Below are 15,407 nucleotides of genomic sequence, written 5' to 3' on the forward strand. Positions count from 1 at the left end.
AACACCAGTTGTGCATGTTCTATTTCACTTCAATCAAGATTCTAATATGCATAGTTTTCTCAACTTCAATTCATTTCAATAAGTATTTCTTATGTGTCATGTGGTAGGGACACAAAGACAACACAACAGTTATTGCCCTCAAGGAGCTACCACTATACTTAAGAGGAAGTAACAAGTACAAAAATAAGAAAAGAGAAGTGTAACATGATATTCAGTAATTAAAATATAGGAGAAAACCTCAGCACATTACAAATGTTCATCCCATTATTATTCTAATTCCACACTTTCCCCACCACACTACTATGGTTTGTTGTAAGAAAAGAGTTTTATAATGTCAAAGTATAATGTCTCTTACCTGAGGAACGTCTTCTTCCTGAGTTACACTTACAAAATTTTCAAACATGGCTACCATTGATGGGGCAGCTATTACATGACAATTCACAAGATCTGATAAAAAATGAACCTGTCAGATAAAATATACACACATATGTAAGCAAATATTCTACAGCAATATATTAGAAATATTATACACTATGGCCACATTGTGTTTATACTAAGAATACACAGTAGGTTCAATATAAATAAAACTATAAATATAACAAGTCATGTTGTTAATTTTATAAAAAGTATATGATTATATCAACAGGTACTGAAAAGGCTTTTGACAAAATCACCTATTAAAAACCCTATAAAATATAAAACATCTGTTCTTACTTTAGTATATGAAATCTATCTAAATTGAAGATCAAATATTGTAAGTAAAGGAGAAAGGCTTGAAACCTTCCCAATAAGATCAGCAAGGCGATGCCAAGGTGCATTACTATTTAAATTGATGCTAGAAATGCTATCTGTAGCAATAAAGATAAGAAAGGGAAAAATTCTATAATTATGCTGAACATACTGTTTAAATTTTCTTTTTAGTTGACGGGTTTTCTAAGTACATCAAGTAATTTGCAAAAAAATGTTTATTCTTTGCAAGTTATGTAATGTACTTAAAAAAATTGTACAATAAATAAATCCACATATAACATCAGCAACCAAACAAAACCAGGCAGGAAGAGCTATAAAAATTTAATTCCATTCAAAATAATTACAGAAGTTCTGAAATATTTATTAATCTATCTATTGAGATGTTCATAGGAATTTCTGTACCAGATTACAAAAGTAATATTTTATAGAGTTAGGAAAAATAATAATGAAGTTCATATCATGAAACAAAAGGTAAAGAATATCAAGTGTAATAATGAAGAAAAAATGGGAAGGGGAAGACTATCATTATAACATCTCAAACGGAATTACAGAGCACTAATCATTCTGGTTAAAGTTTCTTTATACAACAAGCAAACACACACAGTAGTAGAGAATCTGATGAACCCAAAGACACCATTTACTGAGAGAAAAATCTCACTATTTGACAGAATCTCCTGGAGAAACTATAAGCAGTTCAGAAAAAATAGTTTTAGACCAACATATACAATAAAACAAGACAGATTAAATGGATACATGACCTAGATGTTAAAAAAAAAATCACATCATAAACAAATTAGAGGAGAAAAGAAGAAAATAATTTTACAGAAATATAAATAGGGGAAGAGTTCATGATTAAGTGACAGAAAGGATTTCACAAGATGAAATAAATAATTCTTAATTATATAAAATTTAAAAGTTCTGGTATACTCAAAGTTAATATAGTAAAAATCAGAAAGTAACTGGGGGAAAAAATCTTTTTATCAAGGTTTTTCTGATAAAGGTTTTTATATCCAAGATATAAATGGAGGTGATCCAAATTCATAAGACTAAGAACCATTCCCCAATAGATTAATGGTCAAAGAATACGAACAGGCAGTTTTGAAAGTAGGAAATATAAAGTATTAGCAATCATGAAAAAAATGCTCCAAATTAGAGAAATGCAAACAAACTAAAGCAACTTTCAGACTCCACCACACAGTCATAAGACTGGGAAAGAGGAAAATGACAGTTATTGGAGGACTGCAAGAAAAGAGGCAGAGTGAGTCTGGAACACAATCTGGAAGTTCAAAAAAATTTCCAAAGTTATTAAACTGTGCCTATTCTTTGGTCCAGCTATAATAATACTACCAGGCATAAACTCCATGAGATCGAAAGTACCAATATGCATAAAAACATCAATAGCAATTCTTTTCAAGGTGGCCCAAAACTAGAAACCAAGGATGTATCTTCTAAAAGGGAATGTCCAGTCTAAACAAGCTATGATATCTGAATGTAATGGAATACTATTGTTTCATAAGAAACAATGAAATGGACAGTTTCAAGGGAAATTGGTAAGACATCAATGAACCTATGGAAAGCAAAGTGAGCATAAGAAAACAATTTATACACTGATAACATTAGAGAGAAAAATAATTTTAAAAGACTTTAGAACTCTGATCACAAGTCCAGAACACTAAAGATAAATAACATCACTCAGCTCCTGCCAATGATGAACTTAAAACAGAGAGACATACATTTTCAATCATGGCACATTTATTAAGTATTTTGGGGGGTTCAATTGAGGTGAGGAGAAAAAAAAGGATAAACTGGAACACATTAGAAAGTCATGTAAAAATAAATTTAAAAAACAACAGTGGTCCAGCATGTTAGATGCACAATCTTTGGAGGAAGGCCAAATGATAGTATGAGGAAGCAGAAAGAGAACTGGATTTGAGACTCAAATGTAAAGTAGACCTGTCCCATTTACCATCTATGTAACCTAGGCCATATTACTTAAACACACTGAGTCTAAGTTTCCTCATCCGTAAAATGGTGGTGGTGGACTAAATGGACATCAAAAGTTCTTTCCACCTCTAAATCTATGTATCAAAGACATATAGAACGAGAGGAAGTGGACAGATTGTTATCTGCAACATTAGGAAAAGTACAGGCTTGCAATATTTTCCAAGTACATTTTATTCAATGATCAATGAAGAAAAGTTCCATACATAAGGAAGAATCTCTTCTCTACAATTCCTTTGAAATGTTAACTACTTTTTAAGAGAAGGTTCTTAGGAGTATTAGATCTCAAAATTGTATTACAAAGCAATTACCAAAACTGTCTAAGAAATAGTGGTAGATCAGTGGAAGAGATTAGCTACACAATACATAGTAGCAAATGAGCACAGTTATTTAGTATTTGATAAACCCAAAGATCCAAGCTTCTGGGACAAGAAATCATTATTTGACAACTGTTGGGAAAACTGGAAGATAAGGTCAAAATGGACACATAATCATGTGGATATAAAAGATACTATTTTTAGCAAATCAAATGAGCACTGAATAGTCCTGTCAAATTTATGGATAAGGGAAGAATTTATGACCAAACAAGAGATAGCATTATAGTATGTAAAGTGGATAAGTTTGATTATATTAAACTAAAAAGGTTTAACACAAACAAAACCAATGCCACCAAGATTAGGAAAAAAAGGAGAAAGCTGGGAAAAAATATTTATAGTAAGCATCTATTTAAAAGATTCACTTCTCAATTATATAAAGCCAAATTTTTTAGAATACAAATCATTCCCCAATTGCTAAATGGCCCAAGGATATGAAGAGGATGTTTTCAGATGGAGAAATCAAGGCTATATATAATTACATGAAAAAATGCTCTAAATCATCAGAAAAATGCAAATTAAAACAACCCTGTGGTACATGGCACACCTATCAAATTAGCTATTATGACAGAAAAGGAAAATAATAAATGCTGAAGAGGATGTGGCAAAATTGGGACACTACTGTACTACTGATAGAGGTGTGGACTGATCCAACCATTCTGAAGAATGATTTGGATCTACATTCAAATAACTTTTAAAATTCTATATAATACTCTTTGACCCAGCAACCTCACTACTAGGTCTGTATTCCAAAGAGATTTTTAAAAAGGGAAAAGGACCTGTTTGTTTAAAAATATTTATGGCAACTCTTTTTATGGTGACAAAGAACTGGAAATTGAGATGTCCATCAACTGGCAAATGGCTAAACAAACTGTGGTATATGCTATAAGAAATGAGGATGATTTAAGAAAAGTCTGGAAAGATCTACATGAACTGATGCAAAATGAAGTGAGCAGAACGAGGAGAACATTGTACACAGTAACGGAAATATTATATGATGAACACTTATAAATGACTTAACTATTCCAAGCAATACAGTGAGCCAAAATAATCCTCAAGGGCTCCTGATGAAAAAATGCATCTGCCTCCAGAGGAGGAGCCGATGGGAATTTGAATGCAGACAAAGATATATTATATCTCACTTTATTCCTTAACTTATCTTTTGTTTGTCCAAGTTCCCTTTTATAAAAGGATTTATGTAGAAAGATGTTTTAGACAATTACACATGTAAAATCTATATTAGAATGCATGCTGTCTCAAGGATGGGGGAAGGAAAAAGATATGAGAATTTGGCTCAAACTTTTAAAAAATGAAGGTTAAAAAACTTTTTTCATGTAATTGAGGAAAAAAAAAATTTAAATAAAAAGAGAAGGTTCTGAATTTGTTTAGTGACCTGAAGTAATACTTCCAGGAGAAAGCTATCCACTACAACTATAAAAGAAAATATTTACCCCTGGCAAATGTGAAGTTTAATATGAAATGAAAGATCATAAGTGAAAAGAAATTTCTTAGCCTTGCTCCCACCAAAAACACTGAAAAACATTAAATCTAAACAAAACAAAACCAGACTTACCAAAATCACAGCTTCATCATAGTTGTTTGCTTTCAAAGATTCTTTAAGTTGACGAATCATGGCTTCCACAAATTCCCCACCAAAGTTGTAATTTCGAGCATTAAGAAGCCCAACTAATGTTGTGTAAACCGTCAATTTCAAAGGAAACAGACGTGCACTGAGATAAAACCAAAGATATGATCATCATGATTTGATATACTTAAAATATAAGGATCCTAAGGATTTAAAAAAAATTCTTTGAAAAGAAATTTACTGAAATAACTTGGTTTATTAGGGTTTTTAACTTCATACTTAAAAATGTTATGATTTTAATATGTTTTTAACAAAATATGCTCCTCATTTTTACAACTAAACCATCATAGAAAGTTTACTAATTTAAAAGTTTACTTTTTAAAAAAAGTTTACTTTTTAAAGTGTACTAATTAGAAATGTGCTTGAAAACATTTTCATGGTTAGGTAAAATATTATTCAAAACCACACATCCTCTGCATACATACACTGTACAAAGAATTCTTAGGATCTTGCTCTTGTAATTGGGAAGATCAGCCTCCAGAACTCCAGCTAAACCTTCTAGGTTGCTTTCCAATGAGAAAGTACTCTAAGGGTAAAACAAATTAAACTTATGTTAAGGAAAATTGGCATTATCCTTCAGGGATAAATTCACTTTGGAAAATACTCATTGCTATCATTTATTTTTATATTAACAACATTTACAATATATCCCATTTCTTTCCTCTCCCAGAAAGTCTTCTTCTTAAAACAAAGGAAAAAAAATCAATACAGAAAAATAAACATATTGACAAAGTCTGACATCATCTGCATTGTTCCATACCCATAATCACCCACCTCTCTAAAGAAAGAAGATGCCATCTTATATCTCTTCTTTTGAATGAAACTTGATCATTGTAATTTCATAGCATTCAGTTTCAACTCTTTTGTTGCTATCATTATTTTCATTTCATTGTTATAGCTGTTGTATGTTTTCCTGCTTCTACTTCACTTTGTATCAATTTGTACAAGTCTTCTCATGCTTCTTTGAATTTACTGTATTTGTCATTTTTTTATAGCACAATAATATCCTATTACATTTATGTACCATAGCTTATTTAGGCATATCCTCCAGCTTATGGGCATCTACTTTGTCTCCAGTTCTTGGCTACTACAACAAGTATTACTATAAATAGTTGGGAATATACGGAGGCTTTCTTTTTAACAATCTAGATCATCTGGGTCAAAGGGTATGGTCATTTTAAGCACCTCTTCTCCCCCCCCCTCCCCATTCTTTAGCAAATCAATGTTAATTTTCTTCACAATAACCATAAAACAATTTTCAAAGTAGAGAGTCATGACAGAATTTGTGCAGAATAAATGCTCCTTAGCAAGGTATGAACTGATGGAACCATAGACAATAATAAAGGAGAGGCAGTAGAATGAAGTGCAGAAAAACAATAAACTGGCAGACCAGGAAGCCTTCTTGGCTTGGAAATCTGCTAGTAGTATTAACTTTAGATGAGATTTAACTGACTTTCTTAACTGTCCATTATACTACATTCAAAACTTGTTATCCTAAGTTCTTTATTCTTGATTACTTATATTTACCTCTAGATAATTACCTTCACATCCATTTCATCCTTTCTGCTTCAAATGTCCCACTACTAGTCTCAAATATTACAAAAGACACCTAACATTACCTGACTTTTTTTTTCTCATTTTTAATTATTCTTCATACCACTACCAAAAGAAAAATCTGATCATGCTCTTTGGTGATCAATACTCTTCAATGGTTCTTGACTGTCTATGGAATTAAGCTGAAACTCTTACTCAGAATTCAAGGTACTTGACAATCTGGTGCCTCCCAACTTTTCCAGTCTTCTCTCAAATTCTTCTCCATAGATGTTATGTCCCAGCTAAATTGGACTATTTATTTTTCCTTCATTCCTTCATTCATGACATTTCCTATAGGTTACCCTTCCTCTAATCCACATGTGCTAGTTGAAACCCTCCCTATCCGCCCTTTATAGCCCTGTACCAAAGCCCTTCTTTGGTGAAGCTTTGCTTGCTTTAGTGTATTTTTTATCTCTTATGATTTTTACCATATTCTATTCTCTTACTGATATTATACAGCATACAATTTAAATTATTATTATTTATTTGTGTATGTCATATCTCCCCTACTAGATTATAAATTTTGTAATGACCGGTACTATAGCTTTGTATCTATAAATACTTTATACAGTGTTCTGAACACAGTATCAATGTTTTTTAACTAAAAACAAAAACAATGAATGTTATTAACTCTTTTTTATGTGCAGGCAAGTTAAACAATCTTTACAAAAACACGCTGCTTAACAGTAAAAATTTACTTTAAAAATATATGACGCTAGAACAGTTTTATCTAAGAAATGCAAGTATTTAACGATCAAGCTCTTAAAACTGAGATTAGGGGATAGTTGTGTAGCTCAGTGGATTGAGAGCCAGGCCTAGAGACAGGAGGTCTTAGGTTCAAATCTGGCCTCAGACACTTCCCAGCTGTGTGACCCTAGGCAAGTCACTTGACCTCCATTGCCTAGCCCTTATAGCTCTTCTGCCTTGGAACCAAAACACGGGATTGATTCCAAGAGAGAAGGTAAGGATTAAAAAAAAAAAGACTGAGATTATTCAATATACAGTCACTACAAAAGCCTTGATATCTAATGTCGTATTTATCCTTGATAGTTCATACCTTTTCTCCTACTCTGCATATTAGAGATTCTATTCGGTCTTCAATTTCAATTGACTGCAAGGTCTTCTTCCTTTTGTGGGGTTGTTCTGTTTCAATAATGTGAAGAAAATTAAGGTTAGTGAGTTACATGAGTTGTCTATTAAAAAAAAGAACATTTTATAATTTTAAATTGATGCCTCTTTTCTGATGTTCTAGCTAGCCATAACTCTTCCTTGACTCTGAAAAATAATGGCCAAAATGGTTTCTGACTTATTTTAGTTAATATCATTAAATTTCATCTTTTAAGATAATACTGCTACCAGTGATTACTCTTTTCAGCAAAGCTAGAAAGATGAAAATGTAGTCTCATATCACCTACAACTAATCTGACTGCAAAACTTAGTAATGGTGTGTCCTTACTTAATTTGCTGGAAGTCTTACTTAAAAAAAAAAAAATCAAATTCTTAAGTTTTACAAGCCATATCTATCCTTCAGGTACCATTTCAAAATTCCATTAGCCCATAGCTATGTTGCACTGATTCACATTTCATTCCAACCACCCAGCTTTTAGTTACTCCAATTCTATCATCTGTCAACAAACTATGTTACAATGAATAAAATACAAATACTGGTTGATTATCTCCAATCCAAGTATATAAACATTGTTGGTGATCTTGTAATACTATTTAAGGTAATTCTATATTAATAATGAAAATCTTCAGTAGGATCAAGGAACTAACTGTTGTATGTTCATATGTAACAGTTGTTCTTTATTATTTTATTCTTAAAACCAAAGAGTAAGCATTTACACATAAAAATTAGAACATAGAGGATTATATATGAAATATCTATTCCACTTAACTTCCTTAAAAAATAATATATTCAACATGTAACTTACAAAACTGTCTTCACTGGGGCAGCTAGGTTGCTGAGCGAAGACTGGAGTTCAGAGAACTGGGGTTCAAACTGGCCTCAGACACATCCTAGATGTGTGACTCGGAGCAAATCACTTAAACTCAATTCCCAAGCCCTTACTACCTCTTCTGTCTTAGGATCAATATCAATTCTAAATCATTAGGTAAGGATTTTGTGGTATGTTGTTTTTTTAACTGTCCTGCTTATCTGTACTTCATTTTGAATTTCTGTTCTCTGTATTTAAAGTTTCAATGACTTTTTAAACAACTTTCTTTTAATTTATCTTTTTCAATTACATGTAAAAACAATTTTTAACATTAAAAAAAATTTTAAGTTGCAATTTCTATCCCTTTCTTTCTCCCCTCACTGTCCTTGAGAGGGCAAGCAATTTGATATAAATTATACACATACAACCATAAAAAAAGTATTTCCATATTAGTCATGTTGCAAAAGAAATACTCCCCTACCCATCAAAAATCAAGGAAAAGTTTCTAAAAAATTATGATTTGATCTGCTTTCAGACTCCCTTAGTTCTTCTTTTGAAGACGAATCATATTTTTCAACAAGTGTTATACAGAATTGTTTTAGACGATTGTATGCCTGAGAATAGCTAAGTCATTCACAGTTGATCATCATACAATATTGCTGTCATTGTGTATAATGAATATTTTCTGATGTTTTGCTCATTTCACTTTGCATCAATCCATAAGTCTTTCCTGGTTCTTCTAAAACCAGCTTTCTTGTCATTTCTTGTAGCACAACAGTATTTCAGCAAAACTTCTTCAGTCATTACCCAACTGATGGGCATCCCCTCAATTTCCAATTCTTTGCAACTGCAAAAAGAGCTGTGGTGAATATTTTTACATATAGGTCCTTTTCTTTTTTTTCCCCTTCCCCTAAAATTTCTTTGTGATAAAGATTTAGTGGTGGAATTGTGATAAAGATTTAGTGGTGGAATTGCTAAGTCAAAGGGTATACACAGTTTTCTAGAATGGTTGGATCAGTTCAGAACTCCAAAGTGAATTAATGTCCCAATTTTTCTATATGGTTGCCACCATTTGCCATTTTTTTTCTGTCATATTAGCCAATTTGATAGGTAAGAAATGGTACCTCAGAGTTGTTTTAATTTGAAATTCCCTAATCGATATTAACTTAGATCATTTTTTAACATGACTATAGAAAGCTTTTATTGCTTTAACTGAAAACTGCTTGTTCATATCCTTAGATCATTTATCAATTGGGGGAAAGTCTTGTATTTTTATAGATTTAACTCAATTCTCTATATAGTTGAAAAAATAAGGCCTTTACCTGAGAAACTTGCTATAAAACTCACCTCCCTCCATTTTCTGCTTTCCTTCTAACCCTATATTGTGTTTGTGTAAAAAAAATTTTTTAAGTGATCAAAATTATCCATTTTACTTCCTGTAAATACTCTAATCTCATTTGGTCACAAATTCTTACCTTATCCATAGATTTGATAGGTAAATAGTCCATGCTCTCCTGATTTGCTTATGAATTTTTTGACCTTTTGACCTTATCTTGATATACAGTGTGAGATGTTGATTTATACCTAGTTCTGCCAAATCGACATCTAGTTTTCCTAGCAGTTTTTTCGATTACGTCTTTTGTGTTTCCATTTTTCAGTTCATTCTCTACAGGTGAAGATTCACAAGTTTTTCTTCAATTATTAAATCTGTAGGAGCATATAATGTTCACTTGGTTCTACTCATTTCACTCATCTCATAATTCTTTCCAAGTTTTTAAAAAAATCAATCAGCTCATTTCTTACAACACAGTATTATTTTATCAAAATCATACAAATCATACATTCAACCAGAAATTCTGGGAGAGGACTGTGATACAATGGGAGAAACTAGGATCATTAAGTACTTTAACAGTCTGAAATAGTCAGTCTGGGACTCCTCTTAAAGTATTTTCCCAAGGAATATGCGCAAACTTGGGGTTCCCAAAAACCCAGTTGAAGCATTCTATCTGTGGTTATTTTAAATGGAGTAACTCTTTCTATCTCTTCTTAAAGTAATATATAAACAAATAATGATGATTTACATCCTGTTACTTTTCTAAAATTACTGAGTTTCAACTAACTTTTTAGTTAGCTCAGCCTGCTCATAAGCAATTAATATTATTCCAGTTGTTTAAATATAACTTTATTGGGGTGAAGTATTTTGTCATTGTGTTTATATAGTTCCTAGGCTTATTTTAGCAGATTAAGATTTTATATTGTCTCCAGTTATTTTGAATGGTATTTCTCTATCTCTTGCTGTGGACTTTGTGAGTAATCTATAAAAATGCTGATGATTTATGTGGGTTTATTTTATACCTTGTAACTCTGCTGAAGTTTTTAATTATTTCAATTAGTTTTTTAGTTGATTCCCTAACTATACCATCATATCATCTGTAAAGGGCGACATTTATTTTCTCACAGCCCCACACTCCTTGTATAAATTCCACCTAATCACAGTGTAGGATCTTTGTGATATATGTTATAATCTCCTTGCTAGTATTTTATTTAAAAATTTTGTATCAATATGCATTATAGTAATTGGTCATTATTTTCCTCTGTTTTTGTTCATCATTGTGTAGGAGGAACACACTTACTTGTATTTTAAAAGGAATTTGATTGTTGTATTCTATTTTACCCTTTAGTTCTAGGATATCATGGCAGTATTCTTTGATAATTTCCTGAAATATCATAACTAGGTTCTTTTTTTTTTTTTTTGACCATGGCTTTCAGGCAGTCCTCAAGTTCTTTAATTATCTCTCTTGGATCCATTTTCCTGGTCAGTTTTTCCCCCCTAAAAAGATGGCACACACTTCTATTTTTTTCAATCTTGATTTTGTTTTGACTGTTTCTTGATGCCTCCTGGAGTTGTTAGCTCCCACTGGCCTAATCCTAAATTTCGATGAATAATTTTCTTCAGTGGGCTTTTGTATTTCTTTATCCAATTTGGCAGATCCTACTTTTTAAAAAATTCTTTTCTTCAATGAATTTTTGTGCCTCTTTTACCATTTAGCCAATTCTGTTTTTTAAAAAATGACATTTTCGTCAGTGTTTTCTTTATGAAGCTGTTGACTCTTCATAATTGTACTGAATCAGTCTCATTTCTTTTCCCAATTTTTCTTCTACCTATCTTATTTGACTGTTAAAATCCTTTTGGAGCTTTTTCTAGGAATTCTTTTTGGGCCTCAGATCAATTCACATTTCCACAATTCACAGCTTTACATGTAGCTGTATTTCAGTGTCTTCTTCTGGATTTATAATATAGTAACTACCCGTTATCAGGTTCTTTTTTGTTTGCTCACTTCCTCAGCTTATTTCTCAACTTTCAATTTTATGTTAAAGTTGATTTCTTATCCTTCAGTCTAGGGGGGCACTGTCTCAAGCTTTAGGCTTTTTTGGATGCTATTTTCAGAGATAGCATGGGGATATGAAGATTTTCAGTTCATTCAAAATGGTATTAACTAAGGAGAACTGTGGTCACTACTCTCCCGACCCATGTTCTGGTCTGTAAGCAACCAGAAATACTACTTCTCCCCTAGAAGAAGCCCTTCCTAAAACTTTTCTTTTTTGTTTTCTTTTCTATTTGCACTCTGCTTTCCAATTATACTAAACCTGGGCATTTTTCATTCATAACCTCTTGAAATATAGTATTCAGGTTTCCTCTTAAACCCCCATCATGATTTTCAATGAGTTTAAGGATTATTAAATGTTCTATCCTAAGAGGTTTTCACAGCAGAAGGCAAACACTGTCTTCTATTTATCCAATTTTTTTTGTGTGTTTCAATATTTTTTTTTTTTGCTGCCAGTCAGTCACTGATTTGTGGTTGGTCTGCTCTAATTTTAGGAGAATCGTTTACTATGTTTACCACCATTTGTTGTAAGCTCTTTATTCTACCAAATTATATTTATCAGAATTTTTATTTTAATCTTTTGCTTCATTTCTTCCATGTATAGTCCTTGTGGAAAATCCATTTTTCTTTTTTTTGAGTTTCTGTTTACAGTTGTGCTGTCAATATATCTTCTAGGTTGGATTTTTTGGTATCTTAAACTAGAAAAGCTACTCTTTACAGTAATTATTTTTTTCTCCTGCTTATTCTCATCTCTAGCCTTAGTCCCAGAATTGGAATTTTGTGCCCAAGGCCAGACATGGCCTTTGCTGTGTTTTTGGGTAGGATGGTCAGCTCTGGTTCTGACCTAAATCTTTGAGATTTAGAATGATGGAATTTCAGGTCCCTCTATGGAGTCTCAGGACAGAATGTTATAGACACTGACTTCTTTGGGTCTGGGGTATCCCATGCTGAGACTAGTCACTGGCGACAGTCTCTCCTGGTCACTCCAAGGTCCACACTGCGACAGACCACCTGAGGCCTTTCTCATGGGGCCTCTTTTGGTACCAAACCATGAAAATCACAGGTACTTCTGGCTGTTTCTGATCATGCTGAGAGATTTCTTTCTTCTTTGCATTTATTAGTGCTTCATTTTCTGGCAGACCCTTTCCAAATAGCTGCTGACTTATTTTTTATGTAGTTGTCGGAAGGATGAAATCACTTATTGTAGTTTCTCACTGGATTTCTTTATTATTATTTGGACTGGTGTTACATTTAGGTTTTTTTTTTTTTTTGCTGGAATAGATATATAGGAGTTCAGTTGCTTGCTTCAGGCAATTATCTTAGCTAGAGGAGTAAAACTCAGTTTTTTCTAGCCCTTATTTTTCTGCACAGAGGCTCTCTCTAAACAGAAATTAATTATATGTACTCATGTGGATGTGGAGGACTTGGAGAACATAATTCTCCAATTACAACAATGCATGCAGAGTATTAGCTAAATTATTTTCCCCAATCATGTATAATCTAAAGTAAATTTTAAAGTAGATCACTTATAAGGATGATACTAAACTCTCACAGTAGACACAGTGGGGGACTTAAAAGTGAGTTAAATCTAATTTGAAGCCCTGTTTCTGTTATTTATTAGAAGTGTGAACCTGGGAATGTCACTTGGCCTCTCTGTGACTCAGTTTCCTCATCTGTAAATTAGGATAATAACAGCACTTTCCTCCCAGGGTTGTTCTAAGGAGCAAACAAAATAAGATAAGATATACAAAACACAGTAAATTTTAAAATGCTGTTATAAAAATTCTAGCTATATTCCAGGGTCATCTCTAAAATGCTATGATGTTGAACAACTCACACTATGTTCTCTCCCTCTCACCTGCCTATGCGCTCTCTTCCCCTACAGGTAGCTTCCCTAAGTCATTATCCAGATGTCTAATTAATGAAATAAAGCATTCCACTCTGATGTACAGAAAAAAAATCTTTGCTGAATATCAGGGCATAAAGTAAGCCTCTTCGGACTTTTTACAGAAAAAAGCAAAATGCTACAAAGTGGTTTTTCTTTGAACAAACTTACAGGATCAGATATACTCACGAAAAAGGCTCATGATCATATGTACAGAAATTACAAACATAAAGGATCACATCATGGATGTGATATTACAATGACACCTCAGACTCATGTTCAACCCTAACCCTAAATCAACAAATATTAAACACCTATGTATCATGTACTATGCTAGAACCTAAGAGAAGACTTATAAGTCTTTGCCCTCAAGGAGTACCTATACACGGAATATTTGCCATATAAGCAAATTTTCTTTAAAAGGTTTTGAAACCAAACTTAAGACCTAATTGGTTACAGACCCATTTTTGTAGTTTCTTGGTGCCCTTATTGCAATAAACCAAAATATAAGGAGTTAGCCCCTCCTCACTCAAGTTCTGGATCTAGAGAAAAGCATGGCTAAATCAGAGGCAAGGAAATTACATCCAAGTGAATCAATACTGTCCCCCTGCTGGATATCCATTTTCTAGTATGGCTGGGTAAAACCCCTTTTATTAATTATGTGCCAAGTGTTTAATTTTGTTCTCATTTTGAAAATAAAGCACCAGACCAGAATGAGTCGAGCTCAGGCTACAAAGCACATACAAAACAGATAAATGATGATGAGGGAGTAGGTGTTTCGGAATAGCCTTACACAAAATGGCACTTAAACTGAGTCTGAAGAGGACTAGGGATTCTAAAAGGCAAGGGAGACATCTAGTATAATAACAGAAGAAGTATCATGTATATAGAACAACAAAAAGGCCAGTATAGATTATAGGATTCATAGAGAGGAAAGATAGGATAAACCTAGTATAGATTCTAAGTGAATGAAAACCTAGTTGGGGAAAGGAAGCAAGGAATACTGTAGGCTAGGGTTGAGGCAGAGAGAAGTATCAAAATATTTTAAGAACTAAGTTTGGAGATGTTAGAGATGATACATTTTAAGAACACAAGGAAGTGGTGCTAGTTCTGAAAGCAATAACTTGATTAATAAGAAGTGTTACAATGTAAAGGTTCTCTACATAAGAATCCTACTAATACATCTTGTAACAGTTCTTAACAAAGTTTACCATGAGTCATATTTACCAGGATATAAATGAAAATCTAAGAGAAAACTAGAGTTGCAAGAAAAAGAGAAATATTAATTTAAAGTGCCTTTTACTGTGTAAAACTTTAACAAAACCAGTCATCATCTGTTTGAAACAAATTACACTCTTTATCACACTAACTGAAATGACATAAAGAACATTTTGTCAAGTGGAACTTTAGCTATAAATTCAAAAAGCATTTAACTCAAGGTGAATGCAATCTATTTAGGATCGATTTAGCAGAAAAGAGGAATATGATCCAAGTACAACTATTATATGTTCCTGTTCTTCAATTTTCTGACCATGAACTTTAACCCTTTCACCTTTCCCTCAAATATATTCTATTACAACCTAAACCTCTGCTACTGAACTTTTTTCATTATGCTTATAATAGCCTTAATCCCACCTATATCTGAGGCTCAATGCATGCAAAGACAAAAGTGGGGCAGTCTCTATCCTTCAAGGATAACTCAGACATATTTTTTGTTCATGTTCAAATCTGTGTCAGAATCTCCTTTTTAAAAAGGATAATATAAATATCAACTTGAAAAAGGGGATAAAAAATTTTTAAGTTCCTTATAGAGACTAAAATAATGGCTACCTTCAT

General features: G+C 32.6%; 1 protein-coding gene across 1 annotated transcript in view; it reads right to left on the minus strand.

The window, feature by feature from the left end:
• The window catches only part of NCBP1 (nuclear cap binding protein subunit 1), a 51,413-nt gene that overhangs the window by 33,623 nt on the left and 2,383 nt on the right, over positions 1–15,407 (minus strand). The window contains exons 2-5 of the mRNA XM_007498029.3: positions 7,421–7,506; positions 5,196–5,296; positions 4,699–4,855; positions 356–463 (exon numbers count right to left, since the gene is read on the minus strand). Of these exons, the coding sequence (XP_007498091.1) occupies positions 356–463; positions 4,699–4,855; positions 5,196–5,296; positions 7,421–7,506 (452 nt within the window). The remainder of the gene's footprint in view (positions 1–355; positions 464–4,698; positions 4,856–5,195; positions 5,297–7,420; positions 7,507–15,407) is intronic.

This window comes from Monodelphis domestica, chromosome 7 (genome assembly GCF_027887165.1).
Source record: "Monodelphis domestica isolate mMonDom1 chromosome 7, mMonDom1.pri, whole genome shotgun sequence".
NCBI lineage: Eukaryota > Metazoa > Chordata > Mammalia > Didelphimorphia > Didelphidae > Monodelphis > Monodelphis domestica.